At 40.2% G+C, this 23695-nt stretch overlaps 2 protein-coding genes and 1 non-coding gene across 3 annotated transcripts; 1 reads left to right on the top strand and 2 right to left on the bottom strand.

Moving 5' to 3' along the window:
• Positions 1 to 1940: 1940 nt before the first annotated feature.
• Positions 1941 to 23229, bottom strand: LOC148904917 (uncharacterized). Its single transcript, XM_089024071.1, has 2 exons — positions 23137 to 23229; positions 1941 to 5050 (listed from the first exon to the last, which is right to left on the bottom strand). Exon 2 carries the CDS (start codon positions 5033 to 5035, stop codon positions 3155 to 3157), a length of 1881 nt encoding a protein of 626 aa, XP_088880197.1. The 5' UTR covers positions 5036 to 5050; positions 23137 to 23229; the 3' UTR covers positions 1941 to 3154.
• LOC148904918 (uncharacterized) lies at positions 11152 to 18091 on the top strand. Its single transcript, XM_089040934.1, has 2 exons — positions 11152 to 11815; positions 17679 to 18091. Exons 1-2 carry the CDS (start codon positions 11152 to 11154, stop codon positions 18089 to 18091), a joined length of 1077 nt encoding a protein of 358 aa, XP_088897060.1.
• LOC116306353 (uncharacterized) lies at positions 19324 to 21373 on the bottom strand. The gene is made up of 2 exons (XR_016118698.1): positions 20917 to 21373; positions 19324 to 20404 (listed from the first exon to the last, which is right to left on the bottom strand). It is a non-coding gene; the product is annotated as an uncharacterized LOC116306353 (transcript).
• Positions 23230 to 23695: the final 466 nt, after the last annotated feature.

The raw sequence follows: 23695 nt of genomic DNA, 5'->3' as shown, positions 1-23695 counted from the left end.
TTGTTTTCTATTGTTCAATACCTGCTATAGTAAATAGTATTCGTTGTTTCACGGGTTTTTAAAAACCACTAATTTTTAAAATTATTTTTTGCTTTATTTTATTAGAGTGCTCACACTAAATCCGTGAAACAAATACTAATTTTTAGCACTAAATAGTGATAATTAAACAATAGAAAATAAAGGATTCTGCATGAAATTAGTACTAATTAGTACTATTTAATGTTCACGGTTTTAGTGCATGCACTTAAATAATAATAATAATATGATAATTGTTAATCACTAACTAAGATTTCAGTTTATCCACATAAAAACTACTACCTTTTTCGTTTTGATTTCTGGTGGAGAGGGTGTTTTTTTTTCTTGATACATGTTTTCATTTTACAGGAAAAAAATGAATTTCAATTTTAAACTGAATCATCCATGCATTTTAGAACTCGTTTTTATTTATTTTTATTTACCTGATGGTTTATATTATTGTCATATTGTAGTCTCCTTCGTGTTTTGACATAGTTGTTATCGATGATTTGGTCGGAAACCTATCAATGAAATTTTTTACCATTGTTTATTGTTCATATTTTGACTGTCGATGGTTTAAAATTGTTTCGTAAGCTTACCCTTTTTCTCAATGTCTTCGCAGTCGGCGTTTCATCTTTCGCCGTTAACTTTGCGTCCGCATTCTGTTGACATTTGTGGCACCATCTTGTGCCAGGTTTATATTCATTTTTCTTTTCACCAGCTGTGTCCAAAATTCTAAACATTCGTGTTGGAATTGGATGTTTGTGGAGTGTTTTGCTGTGTCCCCACGTCGAAGGACAGGAGCACCGTCGATCGCTTTTCATAACTTTGTTTTTATGAAAAATACATGTTTTCTCCTTCACTTACACCAGCAGCACGAGCAAGATTGATGTTACAAGGACTGACATGACCATAGCATTGCTTTCTTCTAGTTTGCGTCGAAAAAACGCATTTTTTATCAACAACCGAGCCTACATTGTTGACAAATTGAGACAATGCCAAAATGCAAATTAGCCATGCTGGATGTCGTCGGGCCGCGAGTGGCGGCATTTTTAAATGATTATTTTTGCTTTGTATAAACAAAAGTTTTTTTGTATAAATCAGTAGTGTATCACAATCGAAATTATCTTGCTATTGCGAAAAGGACAACCTTAAGTTTTCAGTATTTTTCTTAAGTTTTGCGATTTTGTTTAACAGATCAAAAACAGTTTTCCGTGTTTGATACTCTGATCAAAACACGCGGGATGTTGGGAGAACACGAGAGGAGCGTAGGAAACCACGACGCGTAGCGGAGTGGTTTCCAGCTTCTCGAGTGTTCTCCTAACATCCCAAGTGTTTTGATCAGAGTATCAAACACAGAAAACTGTTTTTGATTTTGTTTTATAAAATAACAAACGCGCGAAAAGATCGAAAAAAAGCAAAGTCTAAGTAAATTCTCCCTACGTGCCGTCTTATTCAAACTGACCAATGAGTGCGTGCGATAGATTAAAAATGACGACAGCGTGTTTTGATACTCTCATCAAACATGGTTTTCGACCAATCATAGCGCGCGTAGTATCCCAATTATTTTATAAAAAATAATCAAAACACCGGCATCAAAAAATATAAGTTGCCTTTAGTTACGCTACGCCATCTCCGAGCGTGCGCAGTGCGTTTTTCACCAGTGTCGAATGATTCCTGGAATAAAACACACAGCCCGCCTTTGAAATTGAAAACAGAGAAAGCGTTTTCAAATAGATCTTCTTCCAATTATACTCTGGTTTGTACTCAGTTGACTCCATCGAAGTCGTAGTCGTCTTTCGTATTAATTGAAGTTCAGACAATTAATTCATCACAGAATTCGCTTCAGAATTCAACAAAATAGCGAAGAACTAGGTGTTAAAATGAAAAAATTAAAAGGACGATTACTCATCTTACTAGATAAATTGAGTATTTAAAATTTTTAATCGAACGAAATATTTAGAGTCTTTGAGAATGTGAACAAGCATAAGGAGGGCACAGGAAAACCAATCTTCGAAAAGTGCAACAAGTATCCACGAGTTCGCCAAAGGGCGTTTGATTTTAAATTATACTGCTAAAATTCCTAAAGGCAAATTTGCTGTGGAAAAGGAACTGCTCAAAAACAAAATACCAAACGATAGGGCAAGCTGTGACGTGGGGTGTTTTTCCCGATGACTGGGATGGGGCGGACTAGCTCGTCCCACCGTACACACACGTAGGCTTTTTTTTTTCTTCTGGTCTTTTATTCGCTCGGTTGTCTTCTTCACTCGTCTAACTATTGGTCTAACCTTAATCTCAAGCAAACCATTAGGATTGACATTTTGGTTCCGAGAACACGTTTCTTGCTCACCGATCAATTGATACTGTTTAACTCTGACACGCGTCTCCGTTCTCCCCTGCGACATGTGGAACCAAAATGTCGAGCCTATTCATGTAATCCTAGAAATAACACTCAGAGCAAATAGACCTACTTTTCTTAATTGATTAATTGATTCCTACTTAAGTTTCGTGCTTGATAATCTGTTTTCTATGATGATCTACAATAATCAAACTTGACAAACATTTTGTCCTATGAAAAAGCCCGTTACAAAGTTAAACCTTCGGACCCAACGATGCATTTTTTTAATAGAGCAGATGCCCTTTTAAATATATAACATTCTACAAAAAACGCAAGTCAATTAAATACTCACTCATAGCAGTCCATATAAATTCTTTACTGAAGAGTAATAGATCAATACCTCAATACCTCACTATAGGATTTGGAATGGAATGGATCGAGTGCATTGATTATACGGATGTTAACAATTCTGTACCGTGATCGAGCGGCGTGCCGCAATCAGTTTATCACTCAGGAAATCTACTCTATGGCCCTTATAAATGAAGGTTAAAGTGACGCTACTGTACGGGCTAACTCCTTTGTTTTGGATGACCATTGAGCGAGGCGGAAAAAGACGTCGCCAGCACTGGGGTCACTCTACCTACTACTCTATCTAGATAATGTTTCGCGTTTCTGTAACCCAGATAAACTTTGGGTGTGTTTAGGCCATCATGAGTAACGTTTACGAGACGATGAAAGGCAGACTCATACTTCTGGACGTTGCCATAGAAACATCAAAACAGACTGCTAAACCAGATGTTGTTAAGGAACTTGGAATGCTATATTTCCATCAGCAGGGAATTTATTCAAACATGCATGGAACTTGGGGTATTTACACGTAAGAAAACGACCCGGCTTGTAACGACTCCAACTAGACCCCATACCCCCAACTTGAAGCCAGCTTTGTGAGTGTTTCAACACATCCAATCCGTACCGATTGCGGGCATAGAGGCCTGGGGAGAACATAGAGTTAATCCAGTAGCCGTTGATTAGGACCTTGGTGAAGTAGACAGGATCTCGAAGCTCAGGGGGAAGGAACAAATACCCAGACATTGTTGGCCATCCATTTATTTCAGTATAAATGTCTGGACTGTGGAACACTAAATACCCTTTGCGACGTTTTAATATCTGTCCGTTTGCGTCCCACTTTGGTGCTGAATACCCATTCAAGTTGAACCCCTTTTGTCGAAAGTAATCCTGGAACTTTCTAAGATTGGTCATATTTTGGGATAACAGTGACATATCGCCATCTAAATCCCAAGGGATGTAACCACTCATCTTCACAGCACCTAGCACTGAGCCTGCGTCGAGCTCGTACAAAATGTTATGCTCCGCACAGAAGTTCTGAAAGAAGTTCATAGCTCTCCCATACTGTTCAAGACAACAATATGGCATAAGAGCATACTTAGTCACTTTAGTTCGACACTTGTAGGAAATTTCTTGGCAAGAAAAAGCATGTTTTATACCTCCTGGGAGAAGAATTCTAATGAATTTCCATTTTGCGGAAAAGAATCGCCATACTTCTCTGTTCCTCCGCTTTGTTTCAGCTATTCGTTCATTGGTGATATACATAGCATCGGGACAGTTCATAGTCTGATATCCCGTGTCGAGCACCCTTAAAAAGAAATCCTCAAACACAACCTCTTTGGGTAGTTTTTCTCCAAATTCATCGGATTTCAGGATTTTTGTTTTGGCCACAAATGGGCCCTCCAAATCATCGCAGAACATACAGGATCGAGAAGAATAGTGGTATCCTTCCGTATATTCTAGAACGTAGTTTTTCTTTTTTATCTGGCGACATCCAACCTTCCAGTGCCCAGTCCAGTTGCGAAACGACCCTCCAACCACCCCAACGTAGTCCATTTCACTTATCATACGAATTTGTCTCCTCACACGGACCCACCACGCGAAATGAACCACATCGCGCGCGACAAGGGTGTAAGGCGTGGTAACCTTGGCAACCAATTTATTCCAAATCTTCCCCATTGTGCTCCTTTCTTCGACAGTAATAGCAGTCACGTTTGGAAACTGCTCGGCCATGTCTTTAATTTTTGTGTTTTTTGGTGCTATGTACACCTGGACGCCTGGGTATGTCTTGTTTATCCCATCTAGAACCAGCCCGATTTTGTCCTCGTACGGTTCAGGATAGTCCACAGTGTTAAGTAAGATGGTCAGGACTTGCGGCAATGGCTTGACGTTGGAACAGTTTTGTGTGACCCAGCCGAACTGAAAGAAAGGATATCCCTTCTTCTCGCCGAGATATTGCTCTGGACACACATCAAGGGTGTCGTTAAGGTCGATAGGATAGGTTTCCTTCTCTACTTCAATAATTCTGCTGTATTTGAAGTTTCGGTCGAGTTCTTCCAATATACCTTCCAGCTTTAAAAGCGTATGTTCTGGAGGTTTGACATTTTGATCGAGAGAATTCTTCAAGTCTCGGTGTATTTCACTCAGCTTCATGCTTAAGTCTCTTTTGAACGGTAGCAGGTCTGTGTAACGTGGTGGGCAGGGGGGAGTTCCAAAGCTAATTGAATCGAGCAGGAGAGAGGTGAACAACGTTACCAAGATAATGCATGCGCAGAAAAGAATAAACAATATGCGACGATTAAAGGTTTTGCTTGAAGCGGGAAGAGACGGTTTCATTTTGGCTATCTGAATCTGCAAAAGAAAAAATAAATCAATATATTTGAATGAAATTTTTTCTTAATTGCCAAAAAATGTATAATAGTCAAAGGACCTGTTCGTCGGCATTTATAACATCCATACAGTTATTCAGCGATTTTAAAATGACACGCAATCTATGAATAAGATCCCTTGAAAGTTAGGCCTAGGGCAAACGTCAAACTTTCCATGCACCGAACTCATTAAAAACAATGGATATCAGGTGATAATGAGGCGACATTCTTTGATGTAATTAAGTTCGGTGCATGGAAAGTTCGACGTTCGCCCTAGGCCTAAGGAACTTGTTGAATATCCTTTTGAAAAATACTTGTCAAGTATTTCGAATTGCATTTAGGGACTTGTCAGAAATTAGCAGGGGGGAGGGGGATGGAAACATGGGGAGGGTCATAACTTTTTAAGACCCCAAAAAAAGGAGGATCAAGAAAAAATGGGCTGCTTAAAGGGGAGGGTCGTTCAAATTTATGCTTGAGCTCATACAGTTGTTGGTGCACAGTATAAACAGATAAGAAAAATTAGGGCTATATTCGGTTCAAATAACCACAACAACAACAAAGCATATCAGATGTATAAACTGTGAAGTACTATTTAAAATAGATTAACCTGTATCAAATGTCCTAAAAATGTCTTAGATTATGAATATATTTGTTTTTGCTTTAATAGAGTTTTGAGCTTTCCTCATAATCACTATTTTCAGCATCAGCATCAGCATCACCATCAGCACTGCTATGAGCATCATCATCATCATTTATGTCATCAGAATTAATAGCGGGAGCTCCCGCGCGGGCCACCATACTTAAGAAAAAATGATAAACCATCGAGTTGATTTTTCATGGCTTGGCTGACGTCACTTCCGTCCGTCCGTGTACACAACACAGGAATCCCGCTTGATGTCAAAGCAAAACTACTCACAAATGCGGCTCTCAAGTGCATAGAAAGAATCGCTTTATTAGGACAAGTTATAGACCAAAAACAATATTTAAAAAAAACTTTTATGTAGTCAAAGATGGATAAAGAAGTGTTCTTCAAGAATTCAGGTGTGTGTTTTTTGGCAAACAATCGTCATTTGGTTGTTGTTTTTTTTTTTTTTTTGACAAGCATTTTTCTCGACGAATCGGACAAATCAAAGACTTTCTCTCAAAACTTTTTATATTTCTATAGATAAGCTTAATTTATTTTAATGCTGGAGGAAATATAACACGGAGAGCATATTACGACAACAAATATTCGTCCTTTATTTAGCTTTGTAAATCTTCAACAATTCGGTTGTTTTTAACCAACTATCGTATGTTTTTCGTTCAAGAAAAATGCAGCTTTGTTCGCCTCCTATCGCGGGGTCCCATCGACAAAACAAAGAAGACTTTCATTCAATAATTTTATATCTTTCTACAGATAATTCATTTAATTATTGAATAAAATATAAATTTACACCAAATATTCAACTGTTTATTAAGCTGTTCGAGCAAGTATGATTATAAAAATGAGTTTAAATTTGTGTTGTTGAGAGATGTTATTGTATACCCTAGACTTTCACTTTAAAAAGCTAAAAAATATTCCAAAAAAATTTACAAATGCCAATTTACTGACAAAGAAATTGGTCATTTTGTATTTTGCATTATTTTCTATTTTGTCTCAGTTGTTCTTGTCAAGTTTAACTGAATGTAAACTTCGTCTCGTTCTGTAAAAGACGTAAGTAAGCAAGCTTATTTTCTGCTCACCTTAACCAGTTTTCAAGTCTGTTTTTTAGTCTTGATTTGTCCTAAATCTCCAGATTTTCGATTTCAATGAAAGACATTCGAGGTCAATTTCCCTAAACTTGATATTGTATTGTATTATCTGTAGTTATCTTTCGTTTTTTTAAGTAAAAGAGATTCAAAGCCTAAGACTGTCGGCCTTGGAAAACTTTGTCGAAGAATCTTCCAAGAACAAAACTAGCCCCTGGGGGTGGTGGTGAGTTGTGTACAAAGTTCTTTAAGTGGGAGAGTATACTCGCGCAAAAAAACAACAAAAAAACAATGTAGTGCATTTCGATTCGATTTCACTGCATGGTTTTTATCATGGGAGAAATTATCTTCAACTCGAATAAAAAATAATTGAAGATTTTTTCTCCGATCTTATTTTTACCTTTCAGTTTCATTCAAATTGTTCTCCCTGTGACTTCCGTATTGGGAGCTCCGCTTTTAGGCAGTGCCTAAATATATATATTATGATCATTTAAACAAGAGGGGAGGGCCATGGTATTTTATGCTAGGCCCAAGGTGAGGGTAAGGAAATTTCATTCCCATTGCTTGGACCAAGGGCACTAGGACACCGGATGTGGTTGGATTTTTATAGGTTTTTTTTTCCCTTTCGGTTATTTGAATTAAATTAACGTTATACTTGTTTACTTATCTTGTGTCCGTGTTCCTTCGTTCGCTGTTGTAATGCAGACGTTTTCATTCCAAAGGTCAAACGGTTTGAATAGCCTATGAGCGTTACTTCTTTAACGGCCGTTCCGTACTTAGTCTCCCCCACAGCCGCTTTCAGTGTCGTCACGCAAAAAGCGTTGCGTGACGACACTGAAAGCGGCTGTGGGGAAGACTATTTCGTACTTGACTCTGTTACGTTTGTACTATACCAACGACAACGCGACCGCGCGATGCTCCTTACGTCAGTAATATTCAACCGTCCAGAGTTAATATGGTTAATCAAATCCACCTTAAGTTCCATATAGAGCCCTCGCGCGGTCGCGTTGTTGTTGGTAAAGTACAAACAGAGTCAAGTACGGAACGGCCGTTAAAGAAGTAACGCTCAAAGGCTATTCAAACCGTTTGACCTTTGGAATGAAAACGTCTGCATTACAACAGCGAACGAAGGAACACGGACACAAGATAAGTAAACAAGTATAACGTCAATTTAATTCAAATAATCGAAAGGGGAAAAAAACCTATAGAAATCCAACCACATTCGGTGTCCTAGTGCCCTTGCTCGGACGGGTCACCCCATTTCCAACCCCAAATTCAAAATTCCCACCCCTCCCCCCTGCTAATTTCTGACAAGTCTCTAATAATTCTGTTTTTTAGCTGAAGTGCATGTGCCAATAATCATTCTGCAGTTGACCTTTCCCTTCAGTCTTATCTACCAAAACTACAAGAAACTTAAAAGTTCTTACACTCCTTCTTGCGAGAAACGCTGGAATATTCAAAAACAAAACAAGATAGAACAAAAATAGATATAATAACTCTCCATCGATCGCTGCAAGGGCGGGAATATATGGCGCTCAATCCCCGCCAAAATTGATGGTATGTATTTGAAGTTCATCGCATGAATTTTGCATTCGAGTAAGTTTTTTCGTTACCATCTCGTATTTCATATGCTTCATCAAGGGTTCAACATACGTGTTTAATATTTGTCGTTCAAGTTTTACATTCTTGATTGTCGCTGATTCATTCTAAACTCCACGCCACGTATTTGTCCTTCGAGTTTCACATTATGAGTGGGGCGGATATGTGCAAAATTTAGGCCGAATTGTTCACTTTTGGCTTAAAAGCACCAAATTTTCAGGAAATATAGCTTTTAGCATGCTAATCAATATGTGATATAGTGCCAATCTAAAATATGGTGCTGACGTAAGATATTGGGAATGTTGCAAAATGACGCCATTTTGAACCGGAAGTGAAATATCAAGACTCAAAAGTCATAAAATTCACACTCGAATTGATTTTATTTCGCTCAATTTGTATTTGTAGCTATTCATCAGTGAAAGTTTAATATGACCTACGAACTTTTAGGGCAAGAAGGGGAAAATCTGCACACTTTCTTGGCCTCTATTTATTTAATCGGAAGTGGATGCAACATAGACCGGAAGTGAAACATTAGTGCTTTTAATCAAAGCATTCGATGTACATTCTGTACCTTTTATACCTAATAAAAATATCAAATAATGCTCTATAAGGAATTTTTAGCCATGAAACGACTTTTAGGGTTCTTGAAAGTTTTCGTCTTGGAGGGACTGGTAAAAATACCCATAATGCAATGGGTATCATGGACCGCCATTTTGTTTTTGGCTGGAGAGTCCTTTATCAAAGCAAGTAGCGTTACAAGAACAAGAAGGGTCCACCAAGTTACTGCAAGTAGTCTTTACACCCTACTACAAAAGGCATACATCAGGTATCAAGAAAATGATGGAGAAAGTGTCCTCACGTTTGATGACTGGTGCCAGAGGCAGATTTCAGCAATACCACACTTTCAATTCTGATACACAGCTATGCAGCTTGAATTGTTGCTGTTGGTGTTCGTAAGATCAATCCGCCAAGGCAACTTCAGTCTTTACATCGACTTCCTTTCAATGATTCTACCTTGGTTTTTTGCACTGAACCACACCAACTACGCACGCTGGCTCTCTGTTCATTTCCGAGATATGCGCATGCTCAAGGAAACCTCTCCAGATGTCGTCACTCAGTTTAACAGCGGTTTCTTCACCATCCACAAGTCGCCAAGATGTTTCTCAGCTATCGCGATTGATCAAGCCCATGAGCAAAACAACGCCATGGTCAAAGGGATGGTGGTGCTGTGGGCCTAACAGAAGACCCCAGTGCTCTTCGTCGGTGGATGGTATCAGGCCCAGAAATAGCAAGGCTAGTGAACGAGTTTGAAGCCGATGACGAAGCCGACAAACAGCCACCTATCAAGCACCATGAAGTAAAAGCAAGCTTCCAAGTTTCATTTACTCGCGATGTAAAGGCACTTGTCGCCACGATAGAAGAAATGGGAACCCATTCATGAAAGAGAGCGAAGATCTGCTTGTTCTTAACACTAAAGATATTGCTGGACCAGCAGCAGTTACAAGGATGCACCAAATAGAGTCGTTTGGAATACAGCAGTTCAAAACCTTCATATCTGAGCGTATGGAAAAAAGAACCACTTCAATTTATGAACCTATTAAAAGAAACAAGCTATGATTTTTTAACGAGCCTACACCCAAGAGATCCAAGGCATCACAGCAAATTTCATCTTTAAAGAGCGACTGCTCTCTCTTTTCCAGGCTGTTTCTATCTTGACAAACAAGAGAAGGTGACCTCGGTGATTTCTTTCAACACAAGAATCAAGCGTGCCCCCCCCCCCCTCCCTGTCTTACATGAGGCTACGCCTCCCTGGGAAGAAATCAGAGCTTGCTGAATGCTTGAAGACGTACACCACACCAAAAGAGGAATTGCTCGGTAACATCAATGTCATCGTTATTGATAGAGCTGCCGTTGTCAATATGGTACAGCCTGGAGCTGTAGAAAAAACATTCATCAACTATGCTGACCAATCCTTCTTGCCTTATGTAAAGTCACAGCTTCGTCATGCAAGATGTGTGGATATTGTCTGGGATGATTATATTGATAACAGTTTGAAAGCCACAACAAGATGTCATCAGGGTGCTGGTGTTCGACGGCGGGTCACAGGAAACATCCAACTTCCACGTAACTGGAAAGATTTTTTGCGAGTCGATGCCGGCCAATAAGCGCGAACTTTTCAAGTTCTTAGCTGAATGTGTGAGTTCTGTGGATGTGGAACCTGGTAAACAAGTCATCACTACACATGGCGAAGAAGTACTATGTAATATCCCACGTGACACATCAATGCTAGCTCCCTGTTCGCATGAAGAAGCGGACACAAGAATGTTTATTCATGTCTCAGATTCAGTCAACCAAGGCTTTAAGAACATCCTTCTACGAACCGTTGACACTGATGTCCTAGTTTTAGCAGTCGCTGTTGTCCATCAAGTTCCCCATCTTGAGCAATTGTGGGTGGCATTTGGCACTGGGCAGCATCTGAGATATATTCCAGCACACGAAATTGCAAGCAGCTTAGGGCCACACACATCAAAAGCACTGCCAGTATTTCATGCTTTTACAGGCTGTGATACTTAATAGATAATAGGGACCTTAAGCATCTAGGACGTCCAGGACGTTGAATTTTGACCGAGAATTCCTGGGACGAGAACGGCGCGCGCGGTAGCGTCCTTTTGGCGCCAAAAACCTTAAGCACCTTGAGTCCCGGACGTGAAAAGCATTTACTGTAATTGAAACAAATTGTTTACGATTTTTGTCATAATGTGTTCATTCAAAAAAACCAGAGAAATGCTTCTTTTAAGTCTCCAAAATGGATGGATTAGTGAAGAAGAATTTTTGATTCTCTACGAAGCAAATACCTCCAAAAATTTACCATTTCCCCACGGCAATTACAGCCGCTTCGACCTTGAAAACATCGACGAAGCAGAATGTTTACGCGAATTTCGAGTTCGGAAAAGTGATGTTCCTCGTTTAAAGGTTGTCTTGGGATTGCCAGATGCTTTTTCTTGCAAACAAAGATCACTGGCAGAAGGAACGGAGGGACTTTGCATGGTCCTTAAGCGTTTGGCATACCCTTGTCGGTATAGTGATATGATCCACAGGTTCGGACGAGCAGTGCCAGAAATAAGCATGATTTGCAATCATGTAATCGACTGGATTTATGATCATCACAGCGATAAAATAACCGAATGGAATTTCAATATCCTCAACCCTGCACTTTTAGAAACGTATGCAGCTGCCGTAACTCAGAAAGGTGCAGCGCTAAACAATTGCTTTGGCTTTGTTGATGGGACTGTAAGGCCCATTTGTCGTCCAGGAGAAGCACAAAGGATCGTTTATAATGGACATCAACGGGTACACGCCCTAAAGTTTCAGTCCGTGACTCTACCAAATGGTCTCATTGCCAACCTGTATGGGCCTGTAGGTAAGAATTGTTTTATAGCTAGTTTTTTGAAAGTAAACAAACTTTTACTTTTCAAAACTTCCTAATAAAAAAATAATTTCTCGTCAGACTTTTTCAGGGGTATCCCAATGCATATACAGGTTTTCAAACCCTTTTATAGGGAAATTTTATGTTTTATCATAAAACACTTTCCTATTATTTGTTTATAAATAAAAACAACTCATACAAAATAATTTTTGTCATTACCACTTGTAACCGGCGGCAAGGCGCTCAGCTATGAATCAGATTGCAAGTGGTTTTGACAAAAGAATTTATTGAAAAATTCACACAACTTTACAATACACGAAAAAAAAACGGGAACGAGATTGCAGGATATCTCTTTACATCGTAGAGAATTCCTTGTCTTGATATGTGCAACGTCTTCAAGAACTTTTACTACACTGATTTAAGCTTAGTTTGGGCCTATTTTTATGGAAAAACCTGCATTCTTAAGACCTTACACATCCTATGCAATGTTGCACGCCCTAGGCGCAAACAGGATGTCCCAAACACGAACTTACGTAAACAAGCGCCAAACCTAGGCATGACTCACTGTAATGTAATTACGTACGGAAATTATTTCTTGCTTACGCATTTTCCACGCAAACAGTTAACTAAAGAATTACATTCCTATGTGTACACGAGGCATTCCTAATTAAAAATATAGATTTATGACTAAATAATTACTGTCCAAAATAGTGTCTTTTGACTCTGTCACACTTGCCCCTCCTTTTTGTTTGCTTCGTCCTCGAACAAATTCAGGAACAATGATACGCAGGTGGACTCGTCAGTGCTGAAGTGCGGATCTTGGAAGATTATAGAGGTTGCTGTGTTGGCCTGCCGTTGTCCTTGTGGAACGTCGGAGTACAGGTGCAGCCAGTTCTTCCTCAGACGCATCGTCACTATCATCATTATCATCAGGTTCAGCTGGTTCTGTCATTGGTTGAAAGGCGATTGTCATTCCTCCAATGTCATCTTCTTCATCTGATGATTCTGGCGATGCAGTACATGTTTGTCTAGACCTGTCAGCTTGCCTGTGTCGTCCTCGTATCTCCAGCATTGGTCTTGGACACACTTGCATTTCTCCTTGACTAACAACTTTATCTCCTCCATGTCCATCAGCTCTTTCAACGACGTATGTATTGTTGTCTCTTCGTTCGACGATTTTGTACACTTGGCTGGCCCATTTATCTTGAATCTTGTTTCTTCCTCTGACTTTACGGTTGCGAAGGAGTACTCGCTCTCCAACTTGTAGTGGTTCGGCCAGTGCTCTGCCCTTCTGGTCATGGATCTTCTTTCTGATGGTAGCAGCTTCCTTCAAGTTTTGTGTCACAGTGGTATAAGCTTCTCGTAGACGAGTCTGGTGCTTGGTAATCCATTGCTGGTTGTCTACTGTCACTTGTCTGTCATCATCAGGAAGTAGAATGTCCAAAGGTAGCGTTGCATCTCTACCAAACATCAGGTAGAAGGGTGAGTATCTAGTCGTTGCATGTGGCGTAGCATTATAGGCGTAACATAACTCTTTCAGGTGTTCAGGCCACCTTCTTTTCTTTTCTGCTGGTAGAGTTCTTAGAAGCTCATGTAGTGTACGGTTGAATCTTTCGCACTGCCCATTTCCTTGAGGATGATAGGGGGTTGTCCTTGACTTCTTAATTCCATACACTGCACACAACTCCTTGACTAGTTCTGCCTCAAATGACTTGCCTTGGTCAGAGTGTATTCTTTGGGGGATTCCATACACAAGGAACCATTCTTTAATCAGGGTCTTGACTACGGTTGTAGCTTTCTGATCACGGGTAGGTACAGCAATTGTAAACTTTGTGAACACATCTGTTAACACGAGGACATTTTCTCTTCCATCTGTTGCAGGCTCAAGCAAGGTAAAATCCATCGCTAGCACTTCCAATGGCCTAGTAGCTAGTAGGCTGCCCATCGGCGTCTTGACTGGAAGGTAGGATCCTTTGGCAATGACACATCTTTCACAATTTGAGATCCATTGCTTCACATCTCCTTGCATACCGGGCCACCAACATCTTTTCCTCAAGAGCTGTTCTGTCCTGTCTTGTCCTTGATGTCCACATTGATCGTGCGCACCCTTCAGTACTTGTGATTTCATTGATGTGGGGAGTAGCAGTAACCGAAGCTCACTTCCCTGTCCGACTCCTGTACGGCGGTAGAGAACTCCATGGCTTTCCTCAATCCTGTTCCAGTGACTAAGCAACTTCCTTGTATCCCTTGTCTCTTGTTGGCTTTGCCTTTTACTTGGCCGACGTCCAAGGTTTCGGTAGTGGAGGAGACGACTGATACATGGGTCCTCCTGCTGTAGTCGTTGGATCTCTGTGAGAGGTGTGGTTGGGAATGAGGTTGCTTGCTCCTCCAGCGCACTTGTCTCTGTGTTGCTTATGAACGCTGCTGATACCATCAAATGTTGACGTACCTCTTCTGGTAGGTCTGTAGTATTGGTAGAATAGGCTAGTGTACTTCTTACTTCAACTGTGGTTGGTTCTTCATCTCGGTTGATGCGACTTAGAGCATCTGCATTCTGGTTGTGACGTCCAGGGCGGTACTTGATGGTGAAGTTGAAGTTTGCTAACTCTGCAGCCCACCTCTGCTCCACAGCTTTCAGCTTACTCTTTGACTGTAGGTATGTCAGCGGGTTGTTGTCTGTGTAGACGACAAACTTCGATCCCAGCAGGTACTCCCTGAACTTCTCACATACAGCCCACTTCAAGGCTAGTAGTTCCAGCTTCCTTGATGAGTAGTTCTCCATGTTTCGCTCTCCACCTCTCAGGCCTCGGCTGGCATAAGCGATCACTTTGACTCTTCCGTCCTGTTCTTGGGACAGCACGGCTCGCAATCCTTCGTTGGACGCATCCGTCTCTAGGATGAAGGGCTTGGTGTAGTCCGGGTAGGCCAGCACTGGTGCTGAGGTTAGTAGATTCTTTAACTTGTTGAAGCTCTTGTGGCACTCTTCTGTCCACAGTACTCCAATCTGCTTCCGGTAGTCGACGCACATCCTCAAGGCTCCAGACTTCTTTCGTACAAGCACTATTGGGGAGGCATAGTTACTCTCACTTGAACATATCACTCCTTTTTCTAGCAAGTCTTGTAGATGCTGTTGCACCTCCTGGTATTGGTTTGGAGGAATCCTTCTGTAACGCTCTGTGACAGGCACATCATCGTCTGTGTAGATGCGATGATATGTTGTCTTTGTACAGCCAAGGTCCTCCTTACATGAAGCAAACACCTCTTCATTTCTTTCGAACATCTGGAGAGCTTTCTCCCTCTGAAGTTCCGTCCCGGGGAAATGTTCCAGGGTAATCCCGTGAGGGGGTGTCTGTATCCTTTGCCAACGTACTTTGCCCACAGCTTCCCGTTGGGGTGGCATCTGAGGGTCAGCACTAAGGTTACAGCACACTGTCACCATGTTATTCTCGTGTAGGAACTCCAACTGCTCTCCTCTCTTGACCATCTCTCCCTCTCGCACAATTCCAATCCGCGTCCTCGGCTTTAGCCATATGTCCTTTGCCGTCTGGTTGGCAACTCTGACATAGTAACACGTCTTGGTAGTATCCACGAGAGTACTGGCCACGGTGAGGTTTCCTTCTACTGGTACACCAAGGGGTTCGATCACAGCATCAGTGCCCCATGATGGGCCTGTGACCAAGATATCAGATTCTGTGAAAGCAGGGACCCAGACTTTGTCTGAGCCGGCTACTTTCACAAACCCAGTTTTACGTTTACTCTTCTTCTCTTCATCTTGCAGGATCTGTTGGTATTGGGGCACCTGCCCAAGAACGTTGGTTCCCAGTAGGCCAGGTACCCTCCTCTGCATTACTGTAGTGGCTGCTGTGTCCTTCGTGATGAAGATGCCGCACCCAGGGACCACCACTCCTCCGATCTCTACTGTAGCGACGATATATCCAATGTAAGGGATGTCCAAACCGTTAGCTCCTCGCAGCTGCAGTAATCTTGTTTCAGGGTGTAGGTCTCCTAGGGTTGGCTGTAGCTTTTCCCTGTAGAACGACTCGGTGATGAGGGTAACCATGGAGCCCGTATCCACTAAGCTTTTCACAGGTACTCCGCCAATCCTCGCCACCACTGTGGGACTTGTCCCGACAAACTTTTCGTTCTGAAAAAGAGAATTAGAGCCACTACAGTTCCTCTCCACGGCGTGGCTCACTGCCGTGGAGAGCTGGAGTTTGACTCCTTCTGTGGTGCTGCTGGTGCCTTGTCTTTCAGGGGCTTTGGGCAGTTCGGCCGAAGATGTCCAAGCTCGTGGCAGTTGTAACATCTCCTCGGACCACGTGGGGGACCTCGTGGTGGTGATGGGCTCGCGAACTTCATGGTAAGTTGGGTTAGCAGCTTCTGCTGCTCATCCAGCAATTTTTGTTGCTGCATGAGCCTCTCCACCAGGGCCTTCTGTCCTGCTGTAAGCTCTTGGATGGCATTTACTTGGTTGCTCTCCACCAACACCTCCTTGGCCGCTGCATGGCGATGTGCTCCTCTATTTGTGTCTTCCGAGCTACAATAGGCCTCTTGCCTCACCTCGTTGAAGGTCTTCTCGGGATGTTCTCTGATATAGCGCTTGAGATCCCTGCGCAACAGGTTGTCACGCAAGTTCTCAACGAATGTGTCTCTGAGGTTCTGGTCCTTGTTTTCCAGGGCTCCTACGTGTACTCTGGTTATGTGCTCCGCCATTGACATCAGGGCATGGGCAAAGTCCTGGATGGGCTCCCTGTCACCTTGTTTTCTGGCGAAAAACCTCTGGAGAAGCTGGGTCTTGGTGAGCTTCTCCCCGAAGACGTCTCTTAGAATCCTGAAGAAGCCATCCGGGTCTGTCCAGTCATCCACAGGCCTTAGTCGAACTTCATCTCGAGCCGCACCTTCTAAGCTATGGTACAGGAAATCCACCGCCTCTTGACCAGTTAACTTCTGGGCAGCCACAGACCTCTGTGCATCTGCTATCCAGTCTTCAAGCACTTTGTCGTCTCTGCCACCAGCATACTTTCTCAGCTTCTTCTCCCTTGGCACTGTCACTTTTACCACTGGTGCAGGAACAGGTTGGGCAGGGGGTCCTCCTTCAGCCTGCATGCCATCCAGCTGTGCCTTGAGTGCAGCCAATTGCTCTGTGAGTGCAGCCACAGCTTCTTCTGCCATGATTTCAGTCTCGTTCCCGTTGGTAAATAATCAGTAACTACTAATGTCAACTTTCTTGCTATCCCACTTCTGACACCAAAAATGTAACCGGCGGCAAGGCGCTCAGCTATGAATCAGATTGCAAGTGGTTTTGACAAAAGAATTTATTGAAAAATTCACACAACTTTACAATACATGAAAAAAAAAAACGGGAACGAGATTACAGGATATCTCTTTACATCGTAGAGAATTCCTTGTCTTGATATGTGCAACGTCTTCAAGAACTTTTACTACACTGATTTAAGCTTAGTTTGGGCCTATTTTTATGGAAAAACCTGCATTCTTAAGACCTTACACATCCTATGCAATGTTGCACGCCCTAGGCGCAAACAGGATGTCCCAAACACGAACTTACGTAAACAAGCGCCAAACCTAGGCATGACTCACTGTAATGTAATTACGTACGGAAATTATTTCTTGCTTACGCATTTTCCACGCAAACAGTTAACTAAAGAATTACATTCCTATGTGTACACGAGGCATTCCTAATTAAAAATATAGATTTATGACTAAATAATTACTGTCCAAAATAGTGTCTTTTGACTCTGTCACACACTTATACAAAAAGGATTCAGAATAAAACAAAAGTTCATTGCTTGATATGTTTGAATTGATTAAAAGATTTTAGTTGTTCTTTATGTTTCAGAAGGCATAAAGCATGATGCAGCTATGCTCAGAGATTCACACTTGCTTATCAACATGGAACAATATGCATATGCTCAAAATGGAAATCCAATGTGCATATATGGAGATCCAGCATATCCCTTACGTGCACACCTTCAAGCACCATTTAGGTGTACTCCTCTCACAAACCAAATGCAAGATTTCAACAAATCTATGAGTTCAGTGAGATCCTCGGTTGAATGGATTTTTGGGGATATTGCCACATCATTCAAATTTATTGACTTTAAGAAAAATCTGAAAATTGGTTTGAGCTCAGTTGGCAAATTATATGTTGTCTGTGCATTAATGAGAAATGCCCTTACATGCCTTTATGGAAACAGCACATCCACCTTTTTTCAAGTAGATCCACCATCACTGGATGAGTACTTTGCGTAAAATGTGATATTAAAATTTATATTAAAAAAACCGCATGGAAAGAAGCCACTAAACCTGTGATATCTAGATACTTGACTCTAATTCCATTGTTTGTTTTTTTCTTGACTTGACTGCTTACAGTATGTCCATGAAATAAGTTCAAAGTTAATCATTATTACAGCTATTAAGCAAACTATTAGCCACTATCACTCAACTAGAAAAGTACAACCAGAAGTGTAAAGCAATGCAAGGGGAACACAAAGTAAATAGAGAAAAATATCAATAACTTAAAGTGCTACTACGACGAAAATCGCTCAAACTTGGATTCAGCTGAAACTTCCTAAGAATACTCTTCAAAGGTCCAATAATCACTGTATGAAGTGTTTTCTCGATATTCAGGACGACAGTATGATATTTTTACGATTACTTTTTGGAATCTGTGACGTCATACACTCAACATCGAACATCGCTCCATACATTTCTTTGTAGTTTATGATCAAAATATCAGTAGTAAAGGGAGAAAGAAATACCCAAACACCCCAAAATATAAATCATAGTCACAAGTAATGTGAAATAAGCACATTAGCCACCCTTTGGGCTTCATAGGAATAAAATAAATTAAGGATTTATATACAAAGAAATATATGTAGCAATGTTTGATGTTGAGTGTATGACGTCACAGACTCCAAAAAATAATCGTAAAAATATCATACTTTCGTACTGAATATCGAGAAAACACTTCATACAGTGATTATTGGACCTTTAAAGAGTATTTTTAGGAAGTTTCAGCTGAATCCAAGTTTGAGCGATTTTCGTCGTAGTAGCACTTTAATTTTTCTGGTTGAGTGAGTAGCTAATAGTTTGTTAAATAGAGTAACTTTAGTCTTGCCTCATGGACACAGCAAGTAATTTTTATTGCACAGGTTTAAGGAATTCACTCTAGAAAGAAAATGTTGCCCTATTCAGTACTTATTTTAAGTTGGATTTTTTTTCTTTTGCTTTGTGTACTTTAAAAGAAAGTGAGCAAAGGAAATGTAAATTTAAAGAGCAGGTATTACTTACTTATGCCTTGACTATGACTTTGGTCATTTCTTGTACTGTGAAATTTTGACTGCTGCTGATTGTCTTTCTCCGGTGTTACATAAAGTATGTAAGTAATGTAAATAATTGGAAATGATATCTGTATATAGAATGTTTTTTTAAAGAAAAACAATAACCAGACATTTTAGGCAATGAAATATCTAAAATGCATCTTTATTGAATGAAATAACTAATTTTCTCTTTGCTGATATTCTATCCATCAGTTACATACTATAACTACAACTTGAATTTACAGATTTAAAAATCTGGATGATTTTATGGGTAAAAATTAAAAGTCTGCTTTAAGCAACCGTTCAAATATAATATATTTAATGAGTTAATTCACAAATTCTGTAAATAAATATAATTTATGGCGCAACTGCTTTTTTTCAGATGGAGAATGAAACCTGTAACAATTTTTGAAAAATGTGTCTCATCAAAGGCTCCAAAATTCTCACAGTACAATAAAAGGGGACAAACTTTCAAATATTAATCTGTTTTCTTACTCAAGAGGGTAATAAGCAACTGCTGTTGGTGTTGCTGCTGCTGGTTGAGCATCATTTGGAATTGCTGAATCTGCTGCTGGTTTTGCTGTCGTTGCTGCTGCTGTTGACTTAAGACTAGCTGGATAAATTCCTTGTGTTGTTGATCTGACTGCACTTTATGTTGCACGCTGCTTTCCAGTTGCTTGTTTTTTATCTCTAGCTCTTGTTCTCTGTATTGCTGCTCTATTTCTGCTCTCTCTCACAGGTAATTTACAGTATCAGTTCCATTTGATCTTCTCCGTTTACTGATTTTCTTTTTTGGTTCTTCATCCCCACTTTTTTTCTTAGTCTCAGCTCAGCTAGCTTCTCCATTGCCTTAAGCCTTACATCTTCTGCTTCTTTTTTTTCTTTCTCCATTTTTTCCTTGGTTTTATCTTTTTCTACCTGAACCACTTCATTTGCTACCTCAATACGTCCAATGACTTCCTCAAGTAGAGCATCTAGTTCAGTCAGTTCTGGACTAATGCCACTGGTACTTTCCTCATTCTTCATCTTTTTCTTGAACTTTTCAATTATCATGTTCAAGTGGTCTCTCACTGCTCTCTTATCCACCTTAAATTTTGGGCTGTGATGGTTGTTCAGATTGTCTGCAACTTGTTGCCATAGCTGAGCCCTTTGTGTTGTCCTTTCCTTTGCATTGTATGGCTCCACATTTAGAACTTCTCTGATCAATAAGATGTTTTTTTCCTCATTCCACTCCATTTTGCTCCTACAAAAAGTTGAAACGTCAATTTGTTATTGAAATTCTGTTGACCTCGGGATTTGTTTTAGGTTTAGGTTTATAGTATTATGAGCAAGTTGTCGGTAAATATCTCCTCTATTCATTCATAATCTTAATTCCTCCTATTATACAAGCAAAAGATAAAAAAAATTCATTTATTAGAATTTTAAGGGTACAAATTTAGTTTTATAAATTACAAAAAGAAAAAGAAAAGAGCTCAGTTTTTACTGTTAAAAGTAAGCATAAATTGCTAGTTTACCCAATTTATACTTCACACAAACTATCAAACATGGGTAAGGTAATGTTTTCGGACTTTTTCCGGTTTTTATTTGAAAGAAATGCCATAAAATTCTACACAAATCTTCAAGCTTTTACAATGACAACTCGTTTCCTCGACCAAAAGTTGTCCTCGTATTGACCAAGGTTACCAAAAACCCAAAACAACAAAAATATATAACAGCTAATAATGTGATAAATAGATAAGTAAAGGCTTTACTTACGGAGTCTTTGATTGAGCGTCTGGAATAAATTGGAATGGACTCATTGTCAACGTTTAGGGAAAGTATTTACAAAGTTCTCTTCAGCACTTGAACCGGGTAAAATTCACGTTCAGGACAGCGTTTTCAGCTTCATGACGGTGGCTTTAGCACATGCGCAGTACACGCAGGCGCAGATTATTACTTCCGGTTCACGTCCTGGACGTCAACGTCCTAGATGCTTAAGGTCCCTAATTACTGAGGCACGCAGCTCACGGCTACGCCCTCAGCTGCCTGCATTATATACCTATGAATGCTGTGTGCCGAAGTGATTATCTAGTATAATTATTGTTCTTATCAAAATCCAATTGTTTTCTTTCTAGCTTGTTTATCATAGAAACAAAGCCAATAATGAATGAACTAAATATGTCTGATTTTCCTCTATGCATTTGTTGGGATAATGCAGACTGAAAACAATGGATTTTGATAAGATCAGTAAATATTGTGTGTTCCTTTGCTGGACGGAGTAAGAAGACTGCCCTAGAACTCTGGGAATGCTACCCAGATGTTACCCAAGCTTTTCTAGAGTTGGCATCTTCTCCCAGTGATATCAGGGAAGAATGTATTGGCCACCTTGAACGTTTTGTCGTACTTATGTACGACAAAACCAGTGAAAAGACAAAGGTAAACGACGCAAGAATGCAACTATTCAGCCAGAAAGGAAGATCACTCGAATTCATTCCTCCAACAAGAGCAGCGTTTACACAACACACCAAGTGAGCTGCGTATCAAGGGGGCCACTGCTGGAGTCAGGCACTCGTTGCAAGTCCCCAACTCCCGAGTCCACAAGACTGGGGCTGGACTATGACGACAGATGGGTGGCAACCATACTGAACAACTTTGCCTGATTTAACAAAGTCCTGCCGTGAGCTAGTGCGCTGTGGCTGTAAAAAGGGGTGCAAATCAAGATATTTGTGCGTGAAAGCTGATCTGACATGTACTGCCTTATGTTCGTGTACTGGGGAATGTGTAAGAACTGAATAAACCCTTGGAAGGAGAAACTTGACATTGATATTTAACTACTACATCACAAGATAAAGAAAACTTGTTTTCGTCAAAGTACATCAAAGTTTTTGATGAAACGTTAAAATAGTATTTACATTGTCAGTGACAGTTTCATCAAAGCTTTATTAAAGAAACTATGATAGTGTAAACCAAACCTAGCCTCAGTAAATTTCAAAATGTAATAGATAAGCATATACATGAGAATCCTGTTTTCTGGAACTTCCTGAATAGGGAAAAGCAATTGGTTCGAAAAAAAATTGCTTAGGCAACATTTGATTCAAATGACTGGGAAGTTCCAAAACTGGGTATTCCTCTAAAGATTTATTTACTGTATCTACACCAAAGCATTTATAACGCCGTGGCTTTCGTGTTTCTGCCTCGCAATGTTTCACTTCCGGTCTATGTTGCATCCACTTCCGGTTAAATGAATAGAGGCCAAGAAAATGTGCAGATTTTCCCCTTCTTGCCCTAAAAGTTCGTAAGTCATATCCAACTTTCACTGATGAATAGCTACAAATACATATTGAGCGAAATAAAATCATTTCGAGAGTGAATTTTATGATTTTTGAGTCTTGATATTTCACTTCCGGTTCAAGATGGCGTCATTTTGCAACATTCCCAATATCTTACGTCAGCACCATATTTCAGCATGGCACTATATCACATATTGATTAGCATGCTAAAAGCTATATTTCCTGAAATTTTGGTGCTCTTAAGCCAAAAGTGAACAATCCTAGCACATATCCGCCCCACTAGAATATAAAACTTGAACGACAAATATTAAACACGTATGTTGAACCCTTGATGAAGCATATGAAATACAAGATGGTAACATAAAAAAATTTACTCGAATGCAAAATTCATGTGATGAATTCAAATACAAACCATCAATTTTGGCGGGGATGGAACGCCATAATAAACAATAGCTTTGTTGGCTTTAGCTGACAAAATAGTCAATGTTTGTTGCAGTAGTGAATGGAAAAAAAGTCATAAAGTATTCCTTAGCAATGACACCTTTGCACTATCGTTTTTTTTTTATTTCGATTTGCTCAAGGGTCGCTAGTTAATTAGCAAATAGCCGCGTCCGTAGAAATATGGTATTGCAAGTTCAGTAAAATTTCGCGCTATATGAAATGCAGCTGTTGGAGAGTTTGGAGAAATCATGAAAGCATTTCATACCTTAGGGCGATGGATGTTGAATAAGGTTTTTCCTCGTTAGAATATCGTAATGGATGCCGAACACATCGAACTTATTCTCGCTGTCTGCGAGATGACGCCTCCACAGGAAGCCCAACATTCATACGAGTAATTTATTAGATCATAGACGAGATGGTAGGGAAGCACTCTTTACTTTTCCTACAAAAACCCTACTATATTTAGGATATAATGCTAAAAACTTTTTTAACCTGTTTGAAACTGATATATCAAGTAATTACTGTCACGGATTAAAATGCAATCAGCACATTATCCTCTCCCAGGATCCTCACCCTGCTCAATATTTACAATATGGGGAGGGCTTGCAATCAGTATCCTTCTTTTTTGGTCCATGTAACATATTTTCTTTTCTGTTCCAATCTATTTCCTCCGTTCACGTTGCACAGATAGTTTTGGCTTGGTAAACATCTTTATTTTATGTTATGTTATGTTATTATTTTATTGATTTCTAATATTAACTTTCATACAATAATTTTGTTCTAATGGTAGTTCTCTGTCATCTGTCATTTAAAGATTTAATAGT

Source organism: Actinia tenebrosa, unplaced genomic scaffold (assembly GCF_029948245.1).
Source record: "Actinia tenebrosa isolate PJP-AT-01 unplaced genomic scaffold, QUT_ActTen_1.0 PGA_scaffold8__29_contigs__length_14323225, whole genome shotgun sequence".
NCBI classification, from domain to species: domain Eukaryota; kingdom Metazoa; phylum Cnidaria; class Anthozoa; order Actiniaria; family Actiniidae; genus Actinia; species Actinia tenebrosa.
This window is presented reverse-complemented; position numbering and strand designations above follow the sequence as displayed.

Bases quoted from the DNA above. Each gene is read 5' to 3' on its own strand.
- LOC148904917 (XM_089024071.1), bottom strand. From the start codon at position 5,035: ATGAAACCGTCTCTTCCCGCTTCAAGCAAAACCTTTAATCGTCGCATA.
- LOC148904918 (XM_089040934.1), top strand. From the start codon at position 11,152: ATGTGTTCATTCAAAAAAACCAGAGAAATGCTTCTTTTAAGTCTCCAA. The intron at 11,816-17,678 runs GTAAGAATTGTT...TTTATGTTTCAG, and splicing joins CAACCTGTATGGGCCTGTAG to AAGGCATAAAGCATGATGCA.